The sequence below is a fragment of the Haliotis rubra genome, unplaced genomic scaffold, assembly GCF_003918875.1.
Source record: "Haliotis rubra isolate DU_JTF1 unplaced genomic scaffold, ASM391887v1 Scf48, whole genome shotgun sequence".
In the NCBI taxonomy this organism is placed as follows: Eukaryota; Metazoa; Mollusca; class Gastropoda; order Lepetellida; family Haliotidae; genus Haliotis; species Haliotis rubra.
In genome coordinates, this window is record NW_025767168.1 from 1668623 (window position 1) to 1694285 (window position 25663).

At 39.5% G+C, this 25663-nt stretch overlaps 1 protein-coding gene across 1 annotated transcript in view; it reads right to left on the reverse strand.

The window, feature by feature from the left end:
- The window catches only part of LOC124291037 (potassium/sodium hyperpolarization-activated cyclic nucleotide-gated channel 4-like), a 157514-nt gene that overhangs the window by 18549 nt on the left and 113302 nt on the right, over positions 1-25663 (reverse strand). The window contains exon 3 of the mRNA XM_046727936.1: positions 712-875. Coding sequence (XP_046583892.1) covers positions 712-875 — 164 coding nt within the window. The remainder of the gene's footprint in view (positions 1-711; positions 876-25663) is intronic.

Here is a 25663-nt window from a genome sequence, read left to right on the forward strand (position 1 = left end):
CAGTGGAAGTTCTTGGTTCATCATGCAATATTCATTCTACTATCTCACTGTTAAATTCAATAACAGTCCCCACATATATAAATCTATGTAAACATACTGTGACTTTTCTAATGATCAATAGCGATATCTGTATGGTGTTTCCTGGAAGATTTTTCTTTCGTAGCCGAATAAGAAATTTGCAAGTTGGTTTTCAGTTTGAAGACAAACATTCCATATAAAATTATTAATTTTCATATATGTGGATTCTGTCATTCATGGTTAACGCCGCTGTGGACAGTGTTCCGGTTATATCCCGGCGTGTCAGTTTCACTGAAGCCCGAGATGACATGATATGTCTCAGACGTTTACCAGTTTTGAGCAACCAATGGACACGGGTTTGGTGCTGACATACATAAACCATAATCGGTGAGAACAGGGATTCGAACCCACATTCACTCTTTGGCTTGCCAAAGGGAACAATCCTGTAAAGTGAAATACCCGTGCCTCTTTCTATTTTCCACCATCACGGTGATGTAGGCTTCCAGAAATATGCACACTGGTGTTCATGTCCGAGACGAGTACATTTATGAAACATTGTGATCTGGGCCTCCTTTAACAAAGCACTGAAGTGATGGTAAGTCACTAAGGTAACCTTAGTGCAATTTTAAGGGATATAAGACATATTCCAATCAAAAACATAAAACTAATTTCTTTGAATATAGAATTGCTTACCTGTTCTAAAATTGATTATGATGTCAAGAAAAAATACAGTATCTGATATACAATTGAACACGATCCAGTGTGTGCTGAGGTCGTCGTTAAAGAAAGATATTGCTACCGGTAAAATGATGAGGTTGGCGATAAGTAGCACCAGCATAAACAGATCCCAGTAAAACCTGAAATGTAAAAAAAAACAATCATTGAAAAATATGTACAGTGAAACCATGAAATCTTGACGTAAACCCGTCCGGAATATACAGTGTCCGGATAAAGGAATTGCTATTTCTGTGTAATTTAGTTTAGTAGAAATGCTATCTGTCCCAGAAGTATATGATCTGAAGGTTGGTATCTGAATTAGGGGAGTCCATATTATCGAGGTTTCAGTGTATGTGGTATAAAATGGGTGGCAGGAATGGTTTTACGAGGTGAAACTAACCATTAAATATCGGATACTCGTGGACTTACATATGTCTATTGAAAATAACCAGTGATATTTAATCAAGAAAACGGCACGATGCAACATTGAACTCAATTGGACCTATTTTTATATTCCTATTTGCAAAATGGTCTTCGTAAAGACTGCACACTAAAACATATAGAGCTACATATAATGTAATCATCTCTGGAAATCCTGCGGGGAAAGAGCAAACGAGGAGATCGATACATGTATCTTATATTTGGTGATCGCGGATCTCATGTGACGAGTCAATATTTGAATTCAAGTACATCACATATAACACAACAACATTCCCGAGGCTATATATAGATCCTTATCAGTCTCGGCAAACGTCACATTAGACATTATCAGGACTGAAACAGTTCCAATATAATACGATTTAATACGTGTAAATAGTACAGCGCGGGATAAAGTGTGTAAATATTTCATCTAGCAAAATAGATTGGCCGTAAATAGACGTATTCTACAAACTATACTTAAATGCTGACTCAGCTATCTGGAGAACACCGTGGCATGTAATGACACTCGTGATTCCGATATGTTTGCATACCATTTCATATGATCATTAAAGCCTAACATGTGAATACATATCCACTTAACTAACTGCTGAGTGAAAAATAGACCAATTTTCCAGTGTACCATTGGGATAAATGATGTTAATATCAGGTCAACTCTACATCAGTCTTCAGGATAGTGTTGCTGTATTTGCTTTGAACGCAGTGTCAAGTTTCTGAAGAAGACAAACTTGCGACGTACACTAACAAGCACTGATGCTACGTACAGCAATAACCCCAGAGCATCATGGTGAGTTTATATACAAATCTTCTAGTCCATTTCACACGGGTTACCAGTTGTCTACATGGGAATATAGTTTTACGTCGCTTTTAACAATAATCCAGCAATATCCCCGGGGTCGGGGTTGGGGTGGGGTGGGACACCAGAACCGGACTTCACACATTGTACCCATATGGAGAATCAAACCCGTGACTTCGGTGTGACGAGCGAACGCTTCAACCACTAGGCTACCCCACCGCCCCCAGTTGTCTAAAGCGCCCCAATAACCTGTACAGAGGTTAATCCGTTCAGCGTTCGAATCCCGGTTCACCGTAATTATGTTTCTACTTTTTCAGGAGCGTCAATTCGATCTTGTCTCCCACATTAATCTGACATCTAACTCACTCACTCACTCACTCACAACAATCCCCATATCACGAAAACGTTCTTAGAGTTTGCAAACCGTTGACTCACAATATTCGTATCTAATGGTCCTGACAACTTGTAATGTGCATACATAACCATTGTCAGAAACATACAGATCTTTCCAAGCACAACTGTCCTTATTGCAATGTATATGATATAGCACGACCTTGTCCTCTAGCCAGATCCAGACTGTTCTTACAACATTATCCATATGCCTAATAGCGGTCTGTTCTTCACTAATGTCAGATCGATATGTTCGACTTGTTCAGGTTAGTCATCTATCACATTCTATTTCAGTATATGTCAGGATTCCTATATAACACATATTTTTGTCCATTCCGAGAAATCTCGGTCGGCGTGGATTATTGAGATCCGATAACAACGAACATTGATCAACAGAAAAGACAGACACATTACTGCCCAGGATATGAACAAGACCTATATTGATCAGCATGGTATTCAAGGATTACAAAGTGTAAACTGTGTATTTAGAAATACAAGTGTCACAACTGATGTATGTAAAACGTCACAACACCTTTCCACATTCATAAGAATCTCTGTTTAAAGGGGTGGTGGGGTAGCCTACTGGTTAAGACGTTCGCTCGTCACACTGAAGACCCGGATTCGATTCCCCACATGGATACAATTTGTAAAGTCCATTTATGGTGTCCCCCGCCGGGATATTGCAGGAATATTGGTAAAAGCGGCGTAAACTCCAACCCACTCACTCACTCTGTTTAAAGCAGAGTAGATTTTATGATTCGATGAGATCATGAGGATATGTTTATGAAACATTACGTAATAGTGATGATATCAGGACAAAGTGGGCATATCCTGCTCCGCCGGCTACATCCGTCACTAGCACATGCACGTTAAGACAATAGCTCAACGTAAAGGACCAAACACAAAATACATGGAAACAGTTTCATCAGGATCTTTTCTGTCACTGGTGTGTCAAATGTCAATTTGATTTGTGAATCCTCCACATATCCACTATACAGCGTTTGGACAACTGAGACCCTGATTATCATAAACCTTCTGAGCAAGGGTTGTATGAAGGTCTCGTATGAAGCTGACACGTTGTGATGAAACTGACAAACATCACAAAGCGGCGTCAGCCAACCTCGTCCATCTGAAGGAAAGCTGTAGCATCGGGCACTCGAACATTTATTCTTGAGGCACTTAGAATCCGTAGTAAAGACGTCAGAAATATGTCAGAAATGAAGTTTCATGTCAGTGGTGAAAAACAGAACAGGTTGTTTCTCCAAAATTTCCGAAACGCCCCAATGTTCGAGGTAATAGCGAAAATGAATAGACTTGAAATTGTATTCCTGAAAAAAAGAAGGAAATTCTCCATACAAATTCAATGGATGCTCCCTAACTTACTTGATGAACGTCAGTACATAGATTGTTGAACTCATGCATAATAACGATACCATTATCTCAAAGGTGACCGAACTACAACCTTGAGATTATCTCAAATACAGAGAATAACACATCTACCTGAGTCCTCGGTGTTGGTTAACATCAAGACACGTCTAAGCGTCACATGGAGACGATCAACATGATGTAACAATCTTTCATTACAGGCATGAGTTGAACAATTACGCATCCAGTTCCGACTGTAACATATTGATGTTTACCATTACCATATTGGAGGTTTTATTGCAACTGGAGAATTTAGCACAATTATTAACTGCAACTAGCACAATTATTTCCTAATGTGATGACATCTAATGTACACCCAGGTGGTCGTCCTGGAGTAGCCTTGACGTGTGGAATCAGAAAGCAGTGGGCAGTGACCCTTGGAACCTCTGGCTGCAAACAAATGCTTGACGTAATATTTATTCTGACACACAAAGGCTTCTCTCCATTAACAAAGTCACATTGGGAATCGCGAGAGCACTTGGAAGTCTTCATGCAACAGCATAACCACTTCCAATCAGTGGCACAATTTGGGAAAGAGTCTACAGTTTCAACTGCTCACAACTTTCAGCTAACGTGTTATTGGCATGTTCGCATGCTTCTCTCAAGCAATCGACCTCTGAGTATTTCTCTAACGAGCGATAGATTAATTGGACGGTCGGTTCGTTTCAATTGCCCCAATCCTGTTTTTATTTCTCAGTTCGTGGTTCGTACTGGAATTTACACAATTCCTAAAACGGCAGAAGAGCGAGGTAATTGATGTGAATCTCCAAAACATGTCTCGAGATAAACTGGTATCATCCTGCGACATTCTAAACCACAAGAATCGATATTTTGTACCGACAAAAAGAGAAGAAGATGAATAAAAATCCGGCAAGGTTTCAGTCAGGTTGCCTCAAAATTCTATTCAGTTTTCCCTCAAGTGCAAGTTGATTACATAGTTGCGCTTGGACATAAAATTGATCCCAAACTTGGTAACCTGTACCACCAAAGCCAGCCCGGCTAGATATTTGTGCTGTTCATTAGTTGACAAGATTAAACTTCCTTACAAGTGAAGTTGTGGAGGAGATAAAATTACATTTCCATTTACTTGAACAGTGAGGCTATATATAGATGGATTAAGGAAGAAAGACTGAAGCACAAAAAGATAATTTTATAGAAAAGTAGGTTAAGTCTTCAAAGGATGACCTTAATTGGAAGAAATGCTTTGAGTGTCTCCACGGGTACAGCATCGCGGATTATTACCCCGGATAACCCAAGATGCCAGTGAGGCGCTAGAATGTTGATAGTCACATGGCTTACCCCAACAGGTACCCATTTTGTGCTGAGTGAACAGAGGCAATTTTGAACAAACTCACTTGCCTAGGGTGGAACCACATGTATTAATTGTGCTTCGTGATGGGGCAGGACTGAAGTCCTAGAATGTCTCAGGAGTCAAGCTACCAAACACGGTCACCAATCCAAGAACTCGCGCTCAACATTAACTGCTTCGGGACCAGAGCACTATGCACAGAACCACACACCAACACATTTGAATAGGTAGTCAGCAGTATGTTGAGAATGCATTTTTATTAACATGGAAAACGTGAATTGATGATCAGGATTCACGCTCGGGACGAAGATTGGGAAAGACTTGACATGATGCTTATAATCATGAAGGTTCTTCACAAAATCAATATTTTATCAGAATGTTTGACATCCCCTTTTCAGCCTCATCTCAGTCTTCTCCGAAAAATGCTTTCACATCTTCATTAGGTAACACTAACACATCGCAAACCAAACATGATCCATAGATCTTCAAAAGCTTTTGGCCTTCTAAACGTCACTGCACATTGTCGATAAAATTCACTTTAAAGTATTTTGCCAAAACACACAGACACGTTAATGTGTGAACCTTTTAACTTGAAGGGTTAATCAGGCTAATGAAACAGCGTCTTCGATTATTCAAATCATACGGGCGTAAATCGAGAACAACCATTGAGTGGATGACGTCCCAAGGTGACAACTCTAGATGTTACGCTGTGAAAGAATGTACTGACACTTCATACCCTGATCTCCTCTAAACCCCTTTAACTTCATCACATCATCCCGTCTCCCCTACATCACTGATCCTTAAGTGAAGCCACCCAGTCTAGCTGGCGTCATTTGATAGTTTTCTTGAAATTGCAGTTGACCTGAGATCAATGGGGCCGTGTGCTTTCCACAGACATTTATCGTTCCTTCTGCGTAAGCTACTGACGATCATTCAGGAAGACAATGTCTTACAGTCTGTAACTTTTCAGGTTGTATCCGAGTCGGGAAGATGGACGTAACATGATAATAATTTCGTGAAGAAGTATTTGGGTATATCACAGGTCAAATATTTCACAGTATATATTTACAATTTAGTATATCGATCTCTACTCAGGTCGCCATACGACTTTTGCTGATTGGGACACAGAATTCAAGGCGTTGGTAAGTCTTACCGATAGTTGTATGATAGACATGTGTCCACATGTGTCCGCATCAGTGACCATAGTGATGCTATTCTCAGTTTGATCAGTTGGACACTTGCCTGGTCATTGCGCGTGTCTGTGATGGTTACTACTTGTGGCCAAGGATCTGGTCACCTTATATCCTAAGTTATTCCAGCATGTCGCTTTAAGATATGTGTTTGTGCCAATGCTGGGCATCCAATCTCAATGTGTTTAACAGTTTCATTGCATAATCTACATTTACATGTTCATGCAAAATCACAGTGACTGACCCTGTGTAGTAGAAAAACGCCTTCGGTTTCATTGTTCAGGTCAGCAGACTTCATCCAAACTGCCCATAAACTCCATACAGAGCCTTCCCTTGAAAAACTGAGTCTGTGCTAATTTGATTTGGCACTTAACTAGGTTGACACTGTCCAGCAAAAAAACATCACGAAAATCAACATTGAGATCATGTCCGACATCCTTGGCTCGTTTAAGAAACATGTGGGATGCCTTGTCTTCATAATGAGTGTTGACATGCTTAACAAGACCAACAGCATTGCGCCTAATGTATTTATGTAATGAGCAGTCTCCTTGCTACTCCAAACACACCCGCCCACTATGAGAGCCAGGGTGGTGGGATCTATTGTCTGATATCATTTCGTGTTTGAGGGTGTACACTGAACATCATGTCTTGTTACATCAACACCACTAAAACAGCATACGAGCGTTCAAATCTCAACTCTAGAGAATCGTAAGCCTACATGTGTAGTCTTCCCGATGTCTGTCCTTTATATGGGCATTGTCTAGTTTGTGTTTAACCTGCATCCTTTAGTACGTATGGGCAATAACTCCTCCCCAAAGTAACTCATCCTCCCTCTTCTACCTTGGAACGTTTCCATGTCGAGCGCAAAAGACATGCCAATATCATTGGAGTGAGTGAGTATTGCTTGACGCCGTATTGGCAAGTTTGCAGCTATTCGCGGTGAGCAGTATCACTGGAACGGGATTCGAGAAGGATAACCTGTTTTCATCGTGGATACTTCTTCCTAATATTATTATTGCAGCTAAATTAAAACTGGTCCTGTTCAAAACCATGGCACGATATGCAGTTACTGTACGAAATACAATCCAAAGTCAGCTGTCACACATATGGATGACTTCTTTTAACAGTTTTGCAGGAGAGTAACGGAGAGCCAACCTAAAACTGAAATTACCATACTCTACATGTGCAGTGCTACACACAAAGCCAATTGAGTGATAAGAAAAGATCCTATCAGGGGCACCTAAGGACTTAACTCTGTGCCCAGATGCTGCGATGATACTGTCAGAACATCAATCATGCATTACAGCACTGTCTTCATCACCGCCTCCAGAAGGAGGAGAGACATCAATATGCCTTATAACGGGTCATGTGGGAATATGTGGCAGACTATATCATTGTGGACTGAACAGAATCATGTTTAAGCAGCATCTCAGATGACACCCTAAGAACAATCTTGTTCATTTTCGTGCACCGATCAACTCAATCTGACAAATGGGACGTTAGCTTTATATTGTCAATCGTCTTTAAGGCGACAGGTTAGATGGATTGCCAGTATCTATCTAGATAAAGCAAGCACACACCGTTGCTGCAAACACAGACCTATCAAGGGTAATGATTTTTCATCAATCTCAGGCGAACGTTCCCAATACAGATTTGATGAAGAATGGAATGGTAACGAAAATAATTAACGCACAGAGGGTCATGTTCGAAATGCATGCCATTACTCTTTAGATCAACAGGTCGAGAACAACCAAAGCTGTGTCGGGCTCAAGAATATTTCAATTCACAAATATTAAAAAATATACAGATGAGGAAACAGAAACATGGTCACGTGTTTATGGAGGTACCTCACGTTATTCAACCTGTGTTTCAGTTAGGGCGCTGGTTAGAACCTCTCAGGAATTTGCTCACCCACAATCTACTCTCGTTTCTATATTGCAGGTGATTTGTGCACAGTTCGTAGGAGCAGGTGATACCATGTGCAACGTCCTCCAGGTTAACGAGTGACAGGTGCGTAATAACGAATACGATATATAGACTTTCCCAAGGATAAACTAATGGGTGTCTCTGTATATCAAGCACGTATAGACTGACAAAATCATTAATCCCACAACCCATAAACAGCTATAGATTTTTAAGATAATATTGAATGTATCGATTACACGATATTTTTACCAGGATAAATTACTCTGCCGCATTGCCTCACAGTCAAATCCCAAGTTGACATTCGTTAAAAAGCTCAAACTTTAATTATTAAATATGATGAAGGGGATGTGACCTAATCATCAAGCTCCATGAAATGGGCAGAGATGTGAAAAGCCAGAAAGAAGACAGTTGCCACGATGGCAATATACGAAGCTGTGTTGTAGATGTGCCTTTCTTCGTCATGTCTTGGATCAGCTTGGAGCAAAGAATCCTTTCCCAGGTTTATGATATTTCCCCAGCCGGACTGTGCAATAAGCAATGTAGAGAATACGCCGTAGGTAGCTTGGTTTAGTCCTTATCATTGTGTTCTGTTCTGGCAGTACAAGTCCTCATCATATAGGAAGTTTGAAATACAAGAGAGGCTCCCTTTTGAAGTTGTCAAGGCAAGAAATGAGATTGATTTCAGACGCTCTTCAAAGAGTGGCCCCGCCATATTAGCTAGACCAGTTTTTCATGATCCAGCCTCAGGATAGAGACTGCCTGCGGAAAATCATCCAAACTTTCCAAACCAAGTTTCCTATTCACTGCTATTTTACAATTAAAGCCAGGGATTTAAGTTTGGTTGGGAAAGGATGCGTAAATTCTTTCGCTTTTAAGGAAATGAAAGGACACTCTGATAGAAAAACTATCGATTTTTCTTCGAAAAAAGAGCAGCGCTTTGGTTGCAGGAAGGGATATACATACAAGCTTAGCAGAGAAATAGTACGGGCATTGCACAAATCCCTTCTCTTGCAAAATGCAAACACTTGGTTAATTTCAGTTGTTGGAGGGGATTCTCTGGTTTAATAGTCTGACGTCATATGCATTAATCACCACAGCAGGCGAATTATCCAGCCCGACGCAAAGACGGGAACAAGGTCATTTGTTGGTTGAAAACATGATCAATATAAATGTACTCAACGCTGTGTTTATGGAGTCGGAATAAACCATGCAGAGGGAAAAAGTGCTTAGCGTTATTTCAATCTGTAGAAGGCATTATCTGCAAAGAATTGATTAAACATATGAGATGCTGAGCTCTTCGTTCTTAGTGTCAGCTCTGAGCTTGATAGTAATGAAAACGAATGTGGAATATTCAAGGTACTGTGTCTCCAGTACAACTATTCATTGTCGGTGCCAACCCATACACATCGATTTGTATACATTTGCATATGTAGGTATACACCTGCGATCTGGATAAAAAGTCCATAATGTGCATACAGATTAATATGCGAATGCATATTAATATTGAATATATTGCCTCCGATATTTTTTTCATTGCCACTCGTCTTCCTGCCTTGAAACGACATGGACGTATACTGTAGTATTCTACAGCATATGTTCACTTACTAGACTACATAGTTTCGGCAGTCTTAACTCAATAACTAAATTATCGCAGCTTCATCAATATATGTTAAGCAAATGAACAAATAGCATTATATTCAACACAAATGACGATAGACACAACACACCTATCCCCAACATGTGCCTGTTTGTGGCGTGCTTGGTAAAAATATAATATCTTCACTTGAGACGACGAAGTGACTTTAATGAGAACAATGCATTCCAAACTCGAAGCAACGGAACAAGCTGATCATTATATCCTGTGCGTGAGCAGTATGGCTGTAAGTGCCTTATGTATTCAAACACCTGCTTGTTCCTGCCGCGGTCCAGAGCGCGTATCTGATACATTTCATAAGACGGATACATTTACATGTAGTTTGAAATCTTATGTTTGAAATTCCGATGGATGTGAATTATCAATGCTGTGCTTGTATGATGCTATTAAAAGTCCATTTTCACGCCAAGGGATATGACCTCCTTGATAAACCGGCAGCAAATAGTTCTTGCTGCATACACCATTTAAGCAAGAGCACGTAGGTCTTATCGTATAGGGTAAAAATAACATACAGGCTGTGGAGCCACCCAGTGTAGTCTCTGATACACTACACGTTAAATAACTGTGTCTAATATCACCCGACTAGTTTACCTGTTCGTAATGTCCGTAGTTATTAGTCACTCATTTGTCACTCTTTCACCTAAACACTTTACAAATTTGACTTGATAACGCCCATCCAATAAATTATTAATCAGTCCAGTAATTTGAACATTACGATCAGTAGGAAAGACATAGCAAGTTAGACATAGTTGATAATTCATCGTCTCATAAAGACGTGTAAGAGATACATACTTGAAAAGCGTACATATTTACATGCATATATCAGCTGGTTCCATTTTGATATGCGCCCCAGGGACAAGCAAATGTATTTAACAGTCAGACAGACAGTACAATTAATAGGTTTCTGACATATATACTGAGGGAACAAATATGGGAACACCACTACATGGCAGTGTTCCTTTATTAATCTCAGATTTCCCCCGTCAGCCCTATTCAAAACTTGCGATGAAAACTTGAATTTTCCTGTGTTCCTTTATTTGTTTCTCTCAGTATAGTTACCATTTCGTATAAATATCAGGCAGCTGAGACTTTATTTAGCATTTCGTTTAATTTTTTCCAATTATGCAAGTATTATTGAGTATTTGATGCAAGGAAATGTCTTGTACTTTCAGTTGCATATCATCATTTAACATTATGATGATTTACTTTAGTGTTAATATTAGGATTAGATGTATTTCAAAATGTCACAGTATAATGTAAAAGATACATCAAACTGGCATAAAGCGCTTTTCATAGAATATCAGATATATAATCATATGGTTGATCTGTTTGATTGGCATTTAGAAGTTGGTGACTAATAAGAAAGTAAGATTGTTTATGGATAACAACTTCTTATATTATATATGATGCGACGTTTCGGTATGGATTCTTATACCGTTGTCAAGCAAGAGTGAAGTACTACAGCACATTTACTATATACTACAATTACTATATAAGTCTGTTCTGTGCTGTAGTACTTCACTCTTGCTTGACAACGGTATAAGAATCCATACCGAAACGTCGCATCATATATAATATAAGAAGTTGTTATCATAAACAATCTTACTTTCTTATTACTTTCTTATATAATGGTTCATGGTACCGATTATGTTTCTCGGTTCGTCGGCACCTGTGCTCCTGGGAGACGGATTAATGTTTTTGAATTTGGTGCTATGACATTTTCTGTTTGCAAATAATAATGTAATGACTATATATGTTTTTTTAAAATCTCATTTGGACTTTGTACTTAAAATGTTTATGAATGCAGACTTGATCTCGTCACTATATGGCTGGAATAATGCCGATGTGACGTTAAGCTCAATTCATCTCAACTCGTGGGAGTCACCGAAGTGGTAAACGTTGAGACATGCATCGTGTTGAGCATTCCTCCCAATAAGCTAACACCTCGTGATATAACTGAAATAAGGTTAACGGCAGCGTTTGACCAAAGTCACTCACGCCCACAGTGTGTACAAACACAAAGTATGATGAGAAGCGCACATTCCTTAACAGCTGGCGGGAGGGTGAAGAACTCATTCAGGCAGGTGGAAATGAAATGACTGCTGGAATGACGATAAAGATCAAGCTGGGATTACAGTGGCTGCTTTGATTGGGGAAGTGGCCTTCGTTTCCACATGATCATTTCCGAGAGATTAGGAGCCAGGAAAGAGATATTGGATTGGCTTGGTCACGGTGGGTCAGGAAGTCAAAGTACAGCGGATGTCACTTTCAGAAGATGGTTTGATTTAGGGACAAACAATGAGGGAATTTAAGATAGATTCTTCGATTCAGAGGACACACATTTAATCGACACTGATTACGCTGGGGCACGTTAATTTGACTGCTTAGATCGACGTATTTAGCAGGTTCAACTGGCTTTTACAAAAGGTAGACATACATTATGTCATGAAAAATTATTAATCAAATTTCTGAACTGTTTTGAACAATTTGGTACACCGGTGGAGGACGTTTTACAAATCTGGCGCATTGATGATAAAAAGGATGTCTGCAGCATTTCCCGAATTTGACTTGTACCATATCAATCCGTGTATTTTCAGATGAACAATTGACTTGCCTTTGCAAGTGTTTCAGACGCTTGCCACCGGTGGAACAAGACATGCTCAGCTCTTTGGGGAACTACTGGTGAGTGAGTGAGTGAATTTAATTTCAGCAATATTCCAGCAATGTCAAGGCGGGGACACCAGAAATGGGCTTCACACATTGTACCCATGTGGGAATCGAACCCGGGTCTTCGGCGTGACGAGCGAATGCTTTAACCACTTGGCTACCCCACCGCCCAGGAACTCCTGGTGTGATCACTATTTTATCTATTTGATGAGGAGTCATATATACACCGTCATCGTACAATGCACTCTTCTGTACAAAAGATGTCTCGTGAATATGGATTGGATTTTGTCGTTTCTGTTTACTATGTCGCTGAATGTTATTCACTAAGACTTCGGTATACATGCCGTGTACTGAATGCGACTCATGTTACCTGTATTATTGTAATCTAACGTAGACTTCACGATGTTCACTCGTGAACTTTGCAAAGTTTTGGTTCCACTATCGGATACTTCCAGAATCTTAAATATGTCACTCACTCGATTCCATATACCTTGTAGTTAGACACACACACACATTTTTATATCCATATGGTTCGAGATAAATGCATAAGCTTGCATAATGCACGTGCCATACGCTTCTATATTCATGTAAGAAAGTGATACATGATGACGTGCGAGATAAATGCATACAAATCGCACGTGCCATAATGATATTACGCGGTCTCAATTCATGCGGAAAACAGATAGATGGTGGTGTTCGAGATGAGGGCATAAGAAGCACACTTGTATATGATATTACGCGGTCTGATATCATGTTAAAATGGATGGTAACGTAGCAACCTACCATTTTGACGTCATGTTGACAATATCAACTTCAGTTTACACAATTTTGTCCACAGTTTGTGTGAACATTAAACACATTATTGCATTCACGTGTGTATCGTCCTGATATGAATACACTGGTGTAAGTATTCACATGTTCAGGTAAGAAAGGTGTTTGTTGTTTGCTTTTTGCCTTTTGCAAGATGATCAAAAGTACTATTATAACCGATTTTAACAAAAAAGGTACGTCAGAGAAGATATTGTACCTGTCACTTCGTTTGATTTTGAATGGTACTTTTTCGTTATTTTGCCTTTCACACCAAAAGGATTATGATCTATCGGATAATCGAGACTGGCTCTTTTCCAGTAGAAGTGGAATTAATTTTTAATTCAATTATTATTTACTAATTGCCTAAGCAAGTCTAGGTAAGGTAAGGGGAAGTAAGGTTCTCAGACTAAGTGTTTACTAGGGAAGAGGCTGTATATTACTACGAGAAAGATACATAATAAATAAAACAGACCCAAGTAACAGTGCATGCCATAAATATTACTTTGCGAGTTTAGATCTTTTGCATGACTATACTGTGTATTCATACGAAAACGAAAAAAACTATGAAAAAATATCTTTACACTACAGTCAGAAAATACGTGCCATCATTGTTAATTCCGAGGTATAGTGCATTACATTTGTTTATATCTCCCAAACCATTGGTGGTCGTATACATCAACTGAAGACGTCTTAATGCACCGGCTCCCTTATTATCGCCAAACATGTCAGTTCTTCAGGAGTAAACACAACATCAAGATAACCATCTAAACGACGTGGAGATATCATCAAGTAATGAGACGGCAATCCTGTTTGTTTGTGCAAGAAATTCTCAAATACGCAGCTGGATGATTCTTTATTTTCCCCTACAGATGATATTGTTACCTCTCTGGTGCTGGCCGGATTAATCCTCGCCATGAGTTTACATGCACGTCACTCATAAAGAACAATCTTGTCAATGTCAGCACTTGAACCAATCATTTTTGAACTCCATTCGAAGCCAAGTTGCATCTACACAGACGGGCTCCTTGAGCCGATGGCAGAACATGTCAAATGCAAACAGGAATGGTTATGTTCTTACGAAGGTCATGTTGAAAGATAACTTTGAAGGTGTTCCAGCATTATAACGGCTATCTTGGATGCGTGTCTAGGAAACACGCGTAGAAGGCCTTCACAATTTGGAGGAACTGTGTGGAGAACTTGCACTCGCCTTGAAACCTGTGCATGTTTAGACAGGAAGATCACTTCAGTCAATGCGAACGAGCTAGCGCCCTATAACGCTCTCAGGAAAATAAACCTCATGTCGTCGAGTGTACAGATAAATCTTAAACATCTAGCAGAGGCGGAGGAGGGGGACCGTGTCTTGATATGAAATACTTTATCTCATAAATCGTATCATATTCAAATTTAGAGATATCTCATGATATCCAGGGATTCCTGTTAAATGATAGTAATCTTGGATGAAGCACAGCCACGGGCTTCAACACATTTAATACTCTTGATGTTTAAAGATTATACAACACCGCCCGGGTTAAAACATCACAGCGTCTTAAAACATGATAAATGATTATAGTGAGAGTGTATCGGTTATCTTTTAAGACATTTCAAATTTTCATGCAATTAATTAATACCAAGAGTTGTTTCGACAAACATATATTAAGCAGATATTACAGCCGGTGTTTTTTCTGCAAAACTTTCTTTGATTACACCATGCCATTCAGAAAGTGGTCGAATGTAACATATGTTATATTTGGGATTCCACTTCCTTAGTAAAGTACAGATTCCAGTACTTTTTGGGTTGAGTCCCATCCGGGATTCGAACCCACACACTCAGAGTCAGGCACTTTGTGGAAGTCGCGGTGGCTGAGCGGGATAGGCGGCTGACTTTGTGAGCTGGCGAATAGGTACCTGGCTCTAAGGGTGTGGGTTCGAATCCCGGATGGGATTTACTAAGAACGTGTAATCCCAAATATAACATATGTTACAATACTTTCTTGTTATCAAGAACTACGTGGAACTGAAACGAGTTCTCTATGGCCAAAGTTCGCTGTTTTCATTAATATTTTTTAAAAGAAGTAAATGACGAAGTATGATTAGTGATTAAAACATGTGTCATTATCAGAGGTAAATGCATCGCTTTTTTAAACATAGATAAAATATGCTATCCTTTAAAAATGTAAATGTGAGATCATCCAACATAAGATATAATACACTACATTTATACCCCTCTTAAATGATCCTATTAAGGACATATACGTGCAGTAAATAGCAGAAAGAAAATGCAGTCTTTCATCGCACACGCACAAGTAGGTCTTTTCTTACAAGAATTGAAAAAATCACCCATAAATAAAAGGGAGTTTTTAAATCACATACTTCCATCTGAACTTTTAAGATCCATACCTTGGTTGGGAGACAGAATTCTCCTTTCCAAAGACATTGCATCACATGGGATTTGTAATAATATTTTTCATGCATGCTTGCTCATACATCGGTCTTTCCTTAATACAACTAATCGAACCTTGTTGGAAGAGGGAGTCTGGTAAAGGCCTCCGTTACAGCACGGCGGGTTCTTAAAACACGCTGTGGCACGAAGCAAGATACTACATTCAGCCTGATGAGCGTACGGGGGCAAATTAATACACAAGTCATTTCCTCTCCAGCTTCTCCAGGAAATTAACACTATGTCCTGAGAACAGTCGCGTTTATAGAACTCGTGGAAGCTTCTTATAAACTTTTTTCTTAATATTCAAATCATACGTTCTGTTTATGCTAGATAAAAGGAATAAACCAGGAGTACGCGAACCTCTTCGGCATGGTCTGGCCTTTACCGAGATTGTGTTATAGGAATCTGTAGAAAAGACTTTACACAGTTATAGATGGTTCCATCGCGAGAAGTATATCACTTTACTGCTGTGTTCTGGGTAACGGTAAATATATAAATATGAATTCTGAACAAACTTTGGGATCTTGAATATTTCTTTATTTTCATTTGTGTGATGACGATTGAGCGCAGTTTCATGGATATCGTCATGAATTTCATGAAAATATTCACGATCCGAACCTTTTTTCATTCAGTATTCTTGACAGAAGTATTCATTTGACAGTATTAATTTTCTAATTTTAAGTTAATTAATGAGTTGGGAGTAACGCCGATTCAAACTAAATGATATAACTATACTTCAATGTCTCAACATAAGGTATAAAAATTGGTGGCGACACTAGGATTCAAATCAACGATTACACGGTTCTGGTACGCCAGAGAACTTAACTCTGCACTTCGGTTGCCCGTGCCTCATTTCAGTTCTAAGGCATTTGATTTGTAATTATTTGAGTAATTTCATATATTTTCAAGGTAATCTACAACCTGGCCCAATTCATGTTATCATTACAGTGAATAGGATCATCTAAATACTGATCACAGTACCCGTTTTCAATAGAACCTTGTTAAGAGCCGTTCGTTACCGGTCTCACGGGAGTTAACTGGATCAAATGTTCCGGTCACTGTGGTAGATTGTGTTCCAATATCCGGATATACATTGTTTAGATGGTTCCCGGCTCATTTAACTCTGTTTCCCTGACTTAAATGATCAAATTAGTATATAGCAGCATCACTTTTGCCTATAATACTTTACCTGGCAGTTAGGTGTAAATATAGCATGGATATCATAAATCAAATATCATTTGCAAATATATTTCGTTTGACTGCGGATACAGACAGAAAATAGGGTTTTTGAAAACTAAGTTAAGTTGGATTCGTCCAAAGTGAGCGTCAAAATAATATAGAATACAATTGTAGTTTCATCACCTTGTATCAATTACAAATGTGATGCATGAAGCAATTTGTCAAAGTTAATGAGGGAGAGGAAGTATGGTTATAACCTTTTAGCAACACTCCAGTAATATCACAAGCATCTGAGGACTCGAATGACGTTAACTTGAGCAAATAACATTTGCGTTAGATTGTGCGTCTCATTGATATCTTCATATTACCTGCTCGATTGTAATTCAATCCCTGCCTAAAAAGGCTAATTACAATTTGAACGCCATTGTGGTTGCGAGTATGTTACTAAGAAGATCACGATTGCTTACAAATTAAAACGAAAACAGAAGACAGCAAGCACCCAACATCATTGCCAGCTAGCTCACGTCAACAGTACTGTCAATGTTCCTCCTAAACGTTGAATCGATCAGGTTGAACGAAGGTGACTAGAGTTTCCTCTCATACTTTATGCTTGGCATACCAACAACAACGGCCCAACTCGGGAGCAAGCTTATGTCAGAAAGAAGTGCTGAATCAGCGTTTGCATGTCATCGATAAAGAACCCACAAGGGAGTAAATAATGAACGCTCTGGGAAGACCTTTGTACAGTGACAATGTTAAATAGATCCCTGGAGACAACTCTGTGTTTGCATTAACAAGACATTGACGTATGCATTATAGCCACGGCGCTTATCGCTTTAAGTGAATCCCTTGACAATCGGGAATATAAGTGCCATGATTTGCACATGCCATAGTCACGCGCGATGGTTGTTCTCCAGCTGGAGAAAAACGCTTAGATCAATCCCCTTTAATATTATGAAGATTTGTGCTGTTTTCAGAAGGTGTGTTTACAAATAGGCCAATGCCCTGGCTGCATTGCTATTGGAATATTGCATGTCTCCCAGTGGGGATTCACAGTGAGAATATCGTATGCTAATCGTAAGGGACACCTTAATGAATCGATCGATCGGATGCGGTGGAAGGGTTGATATCGCACCAGGAGTCGTGGATCTTTGCTCCCAATATCAACCACTAGCTTGTTTGGTCCAAACTCCATTATTTAAATGCATGTATCATTGCTGGGACAGTGTCAAACACCAAACACTCGACAGCCAGGTGAGGGACCCACCCACGAATTCACTGTTGACTTTAGTGATGGCCTAGCATGCAGTTATTATTGTCTTGCGAGTATAATGTTAACATGCACATACCAACGTCACATGCATAGAATTTCTTGTGATAATACTCGTTTGTTATTTTATGTTGTTGTGTGATATATGTTAAAGGTAAACAAAACAGTACCAGATACTCGATACAGTATGAACACAAAGAATGAAAACATGAAACAATTGTAGCATTTAGAAGCATTCTTATGAATAAATGCATCCAAGCGACTGCACGCACCATGTAATGCGGTTGTATTAGACTAGTGGCTTTCGGCCCTACGGATGCAAGTTACATAAATAAAAGCTAAAACATACATGTACTTTCCATATTCATAACAAATGGTTGATTCATTTATAGAATTGTATGGCCGTATCCCTCTTGTCGACTACATTAATTCAATGTTTCTTCTTTATTACGGGGCGGTGGGATGGCCTAGTGGTTAAAGCGTTCGCTCGTCACGCCCAAGGCCCGGGTTCGATTCCCCACATAGGTACAACGTGTGAAGCCCATGTCCGGTGTCCCCCGCCTTGACATAGGAATATTGCTAAAATCGGCGTAAAACCATACTCACTTCTCTCTTTATTACGTCTAATCAACTCAATAACATGTTGGAACAGGGCGTATTCCCTTGTGTCCGAATCCAGCCCCAGCTACTTCTACCCTATCTGAAGCAGTACATCACTATGATACCAGCCAGGTCATCAAGAACTAAGACAACCGTGACCTTTGATAACAGCGCCATGAAGATGACCCATGCATCTATATGTCGGGATGGCTAAACTGCCGCCAGTTCAACAGTTATCGCCCGAGGGAGTTCTTTCCACTGATAAGGGTCTATTTTCATGTGTGTGTGACGCGATGCTTGGTACCTGCAGCATATTTAGAAGCTTCATCTGACAGCTGATATAGGCCACGGACGAACCAAACAGGGCAAGCTGAACATGTCAGTGTGGTAACTGGTTAATGAGTGTGTTCATAAAGGTGAGGCGAGATGGGGTTTAACATCGCGCTTAAACCTTATTGCAATCATGTGTGGAGTCTTCTGGTCAGGACATATGCATGTTTTATTGTGCTCGTCCACTGAGATACCTACCTGCAGTTTAACATAAATACCTACTCACAGATTACTGACACAAAGCTTAGCCCTCGTTTTATCCCCTTCTTGCTGAATGCCAGGCATGGAAACAACAAAACTAATAGTTTAACATCCTTTGGCACGAAGTGAGTGAGTGCGTTTAGTTTTACGCTACATTCAGCAATATTCCAGCTATAGGACGGCGTCTGTAAATAATCGAGTCGGGACCAGACAATCCAGTGATCAACATCATGAACATCGATCTACGCAGTTGGGATACGATGACATGTGTCAACCATGTGCCTGACCACCCGATCCCGTTAGTCGACTCTTACGACAAGCATGGGTTACTTAAGATCAATTCTAACCCGGACCTTCACGGGTCCCTTTGGCATTATCCATTTCACCAGCAAGGTTTTCCTGTTTACAAAGCGTTGAGAACGCTTCCGGCATAAAATGTTGACATGGATTTGTTACTTGAGTTAAGACTTATGAGGTTGAGGAGATCAGTTTTCTTTAAGAAGGAGAGTCAAGAGGGGAAAATATTGCATTAGTTATAAAGGTGCCTCTTCAGCCCAGCCTCTTATGACCGATCACGTGGTCAAGTGGATGGAGCGGCTGCCTGAAGAGCTGGAGTTCCAGCAGACGTTAAACAAGATTTTGTACTTGCTGGTACCTTCCCTCGCGCTCGAGTTTAAGGGAATAAAGAGGACAACTCTAGGTTAGTATACTGTGTCTGAATAAATTACGGATGTTAAACTTGCATAAGACTAGACTCGCACAGGCAGCCACATAGATACACACCCACACCCACCCACACATACTTACACATTCATGCACACACGTGTGTGCATGTCGCTATATATGTGGAACATTCTTGAGCGTTACGTAAAATCCAATTTCACCTCGTCTCACCTTCCCCGGTTTCTTTAATAGCATAGCGGTATTTCGACATTTTCGTTGTTTATAGTATGTGATGTGGAAGTCCAATTCAGCTTAAATGTGGTGAAACGCAAAACTTCAGCAACAGCGTAACACTTTGGTGATACAGGAAATTAACAGTATGGTTCTGGCGTAAGAAGAAAATCTATCATTGATGTTCAGGTATTATGGTGCAAGACCCACCACGTCGATCCTTGGTACCAGTTGTCCAGTTCTGTCTGGGTACCCTAACGAAGTTGGCCGCTCGTGTGTCAGGAACCTCTATAGGCATATGGCAATATCACGAACGGTTTGGACCTCTTCGTAACTTAATTAATAGATGTCAGTTTTCAATAACACCTTATGACATGAGTATTTGAAGCTTTTGTCATTGTTCATTAGCATTTTTAACCTCCACATGACTGAATCACAGCTCTGGCCTCGATTGGGGATAACTCCTTGCCCATTTGACAGAGGGAATTGTTCAATACATGGAACACTGCTAGAGCAAACGAAATTGTTTCAGAAGCTTTTACTTTTTGTGGGAAACGTCAGTTCTTTGAGTATTTTTTCAACTTCATTTTCAGCAGAACCTTACTGTATGTCTTCGTGAAGATAAATCAACTCAAAACGAAAACTTGATTTTGTAAGTATTTGTAAGAAAATGGAAATGGTGAGTAAAATTATACCGGGTATTTCGGTACTGCAGATTTGACACAATCTGTCGCTAAAAACATTTATCTAATCATGTTCTGAGTTACAGAACACGCTATGTGTGACAATCAATGTGTCGTCCTCAATCAATTAACTAAATAACCAAAAATAATGCTTCTACTACGAAGAATAATTCGGAGCTTTTTCTAGCAGGAATCAATGAAGATAATGGGTTTGTATCGAACCAAATTCATGTCACTACCGGAGTTTCTGTCCATTTTCCAGGAGTTGTAATCCCATCAAGCTCCAAGTCTTTTTTGTAGCCCACGAGTGATGGAGGGACGATGTTTGATGAGGAGAGCCAGTAATGGGTACTGAAGCAAGGCTCTTCTTGGACAGCTAATTCACAAATAGCACCAGGGCATTTGGGGGTTACTAGCTTCTGTAAAATTTAAGTTCTCTTTTTTCATAGGATCGTAAGATGTAATGTCTTTGTTTTTATGTCTTAAATAATCGCATTTGTTCATAATTATGTGGTTACTGTCGAACGAAATAGTTCTATTTACGGGTTTTGATGATTATTTTGAGCCTTTTACGTTTATCAGTTTGGATAGATTCATAACTGGTTTTGGGCGGTTTGTAGTTAAGATTTCGGAAACGTGCCGACTGCTGATTGAATTTGAAATTTGTAATATCTCATATTTCACATTTCCATGATAATGATTCAATGCCACTTTGTTTGTTTTTCGTCTTGTCAAACTTGTTAAAAGGAAATGGCTTTAACTGTCTTAATCAAAAGCAAATTGATTACTCTTGCACATTTCCATGCAATGCTTTTGATATGTTCCGTTCCAATATTGTTCATTTGCGGATTGTGTATTGTGGATGTAGCCCGCATTAAGTAAAGAGGAATGACGACAGAGCTAAAGCTAGGGATAAGATATGCACATAATGGTTAATTCGACGTGAATGCTTGTATTGAAGTTAACATGAATCTAGAAAACTCGGTCTTCTCAAAATACACGATTCCTTTCCAAGAGTATGGTCACGAACCATGACTACCGATGCCAGATGTGCGTAGTAATATTTTAAAAATAATCCCAGTAAAGTTTATAATAATCTTATTTCCAGTATGATACACGTACAACAGACAACGACTGTCCGCGCTGTCACAACAGCCGTGACCCTCTAAGACCTTCAGATTTAAACGTCCAGTGGTGGTGACGTCGGTGACGTCACAGAGAACCAGGCCCCTGCTGACCATCTCGCTATGTCTGCAAATGACATCTTCCAATATTTCCACCAAATGTCAGATCCATTAACCTCAATATTGGACTTGTGTCGACACGATCTCCGGCCAGTGTATTCACTTATCATAGATGAGACTGCCTGCGTGTAAGTAATTCACGTTGTACATATGGAACCAGACAGCTTGACGAAAATAGATGAAACATGAAATGGCTGAATTATATGTTTCGATTTATAACTGAAATCAATTGGTAATTAATGGTAAATCTCATATAATTGCGATAAACATGAACTGAACTTCTTATATTCCAATATTCTCCACATATTTGTGTTACCACCTGGCGTTTGAGTTTTAGGCTAATAGTCTTTTTTAAATAATTAAAAAACAAAACCTAAATAATAGCAATTTGAAGACCTAAAATCGAATATCTACACTTATGTATCAGTCACATGGAAGGATAAAACAAAAGAGATTATCTGTTTCGTGTTATTGACAGGTCATGATGTTTTTGGCGAGGGACGTACATTATTCAGTCACGAGTAACAGATAACCCTTATTCCCAGACTTCGAGTAGGTTATTCTTTATATTACCCATTGACATTTTCAAAGGGAAGATGAAGAAGCCCCAAATGAAATCATCTCAAAAACGTCCCTGATTGTTTCGATAACGGAATGAAATCAGTTTGTGACGTCATGAACAGTGAATGACGTCACATTGCATTTTTCTCAATAATGAAGTACTGTGACATCATACGGTCCCAACTGATCAATAAGCTTTGAGCATCCATAAATGCGTATTTGCAAATATCGGTTACTATTTCACAATCTGCCTACTCGTATGGTAACGTTAGATACGCTACCCTTACAAAAATACCATATTAGTCGGGGGATTCCTGGAGGGCCATCTACATACAAAGAACATGATAAATGCAGACAAAACAGTACTGCGTGACGTGAGTCAGGGGCTTCACTACACCTTCAGCTTAAATCAAGAGGGAACAGAAACCAAGAGCAGCATCTAGCTAACACAGACACGCACACGCACACGCACACACACACACACACACACACACACACACACACACACACACAGCCACAGTAAGGTGTTCACGGCACAAGCAAATATGAAAACGGATATACGTCTCCACAGCATCTTATGTAAAATGATCAGCCGAGCTAGACAACTATTGATTGAAGAGACTTCGTGCAATCGTATAATGGGATTGGCGACAGCGAAGATGGCTAAGTCTTACATAGCTCCGACATGACATTCTAACACGAGCTCGATGGCAATCGAAGACGTGTCGTCATGAAGGCTATCCAGGACTTTTATAACTTTTTTCCATCGGTTGAATGCTTTCAACGCCACCATAGAATTTGTGTGATGTCTTCACGCAAGACACGCAAATGCTGTTTAAATTGGAACTATTAGTTTATACGTAGTCCTACGCAATGGTTTTCTGAAGCTGGATATTACGTTGGCATGACGTATGGCTTGACAATTGGTGTTTTATCATGCTATAAATGACGATATTGTGGATCCAGAAGCAGATGTCTTTCGATGGTCAGTGTGCTGATGTCACCGTATGTCGAGGTCACTGGATGGCGTTAAGTAGGAGATGGAATGACGTCACGTTCACGTCGAGCTGATAATTGACTGTTCATGGGTGAAAGTATTAATGCAGAAAATAAACTAGGTGCTGGAAGAGGATCGATGAAAGGAAACAATTTCATAATCACATTAAATATTTCGTGACATTTTAGACATATGACTAATATTTTAGGTCATCCCAGAGCTTCATATAAGTTCACAGTTCCTACTAATTAGATTTAGAACAGTTTAAAATCTTTACAACATAATCACATTAAGTTCTTATAATTTGCTCTTGGTGTATTTCAAGTTCCGATGGGACAGTGAGTGAGCAGTCAGAAGTGTTCCACCAACCTCACAGCTGACTGAATAATATTCTGGACAAGTCAAACCAGTGGTTGATCTAATGAACACATTACCCAAGGGTAGGACGACACAAATCAAGTCATCAAGTCTGATCACCTTAGTGTGAATCATGCTTCCTCTTACCACAAACACTTATCCTACAATATCAACTTACGGATTATATTAATATATATTAAACTCCGTGTCGGTGATTAGTATCTTGCAAATCCAGAAAACGTATTACTAAATAGAATTAGTAAACTATGACTTGCAAAATAATGACGGATAAAGATTAATGGCACAGCACATGGGGATGAGAAATAGCTATTCCAAAGTTCAACCAATTATGTGATTGATCATACCGTCAGTACACACAAAAGCTGTGGCCAGATCTGGAACATGATGGCCAATAATCTCGCTCTGCGACAGCACACAGCTGGACAAGCATTTTATATACATCATCAAGAAAAACATTTGCAAGCAAACAGACATTTCCTATGTCACTGGTGGCATCGTTTGGACCTGTGTGTGATCTGTTGAGTCAAACTCATTTGACGATAACACACTTATATCCGAGTCCAGCCCTTTGATGTCCGCAAATACGTCAGTGTACATACACAATGGGTCCGCGGTACCGGAAATTCGTGATTCACAAAACAATATAGATAATTACTCTATGGGAATTGGACATTTGGTTCTTTGTCCCTAACTGTTCGTTTAAAGCACCCATACTCTCACTAAAATGTAGTCTCATTGTGCACAGCCGAGAAGATCGTTTAGGGAATGAGTGGTTGAGCATTGTGTCAAACCGTCTTCAGATTATCCCAACTCCATCGATTCTTAATAACAATCAGAATTCTCATGTGTTAATTGAAGATTTGAGAACTAAATTAGTCTTAATTTAAGCGATAACATGATGTATAACATATGTCTATTTCCTTTAAGTATGACAATACAAGTATTTCAGCTCATGTTACAATGCACTATCTTGATATTATGGTTTCGCGAAGAAAGATATGTTTGATTTTTAACGCATAATAAATTCTGCCAGCACATTCATCTAACAAATGCCATAAGAATTATGTATGGTATGATCTGATATCTAGAAATCAACAACGGGATCACCCTATAAATGTAATATGTTTCCCATCTTGCGCGCTTTCATGTCAAAATCTCATTCTACGCCCGCGTCCACTGCTTTACGTATGGTACACATGAACGTAAACAGCTAGCATGGATTTATGGATAAACTGCCTTCGGAAGGTGTGTGTGTGTTTATCTGTAGAAGTATGTGGTATCCGTTCATCTGAAGCCTCGCAGGAAATATTGTATGAACGTCTTACTCCCCATCAGAGCGCTGGCCAATCACAGAGAACCCTTCTCATCCGCTCCGAGATTATATATCATTATTCAAACAAGAAATCTCGACGTAGACAGAAGATGAGCGAAATCAAACAACCCATTATGAATAATGAAGGCCTTTTCGGAATGACGCACGAACGTCCTTGATAGGTTAACACTCGTTATCACGTCGTTACAGAGTTGAATTTTGTATGTATTCTTA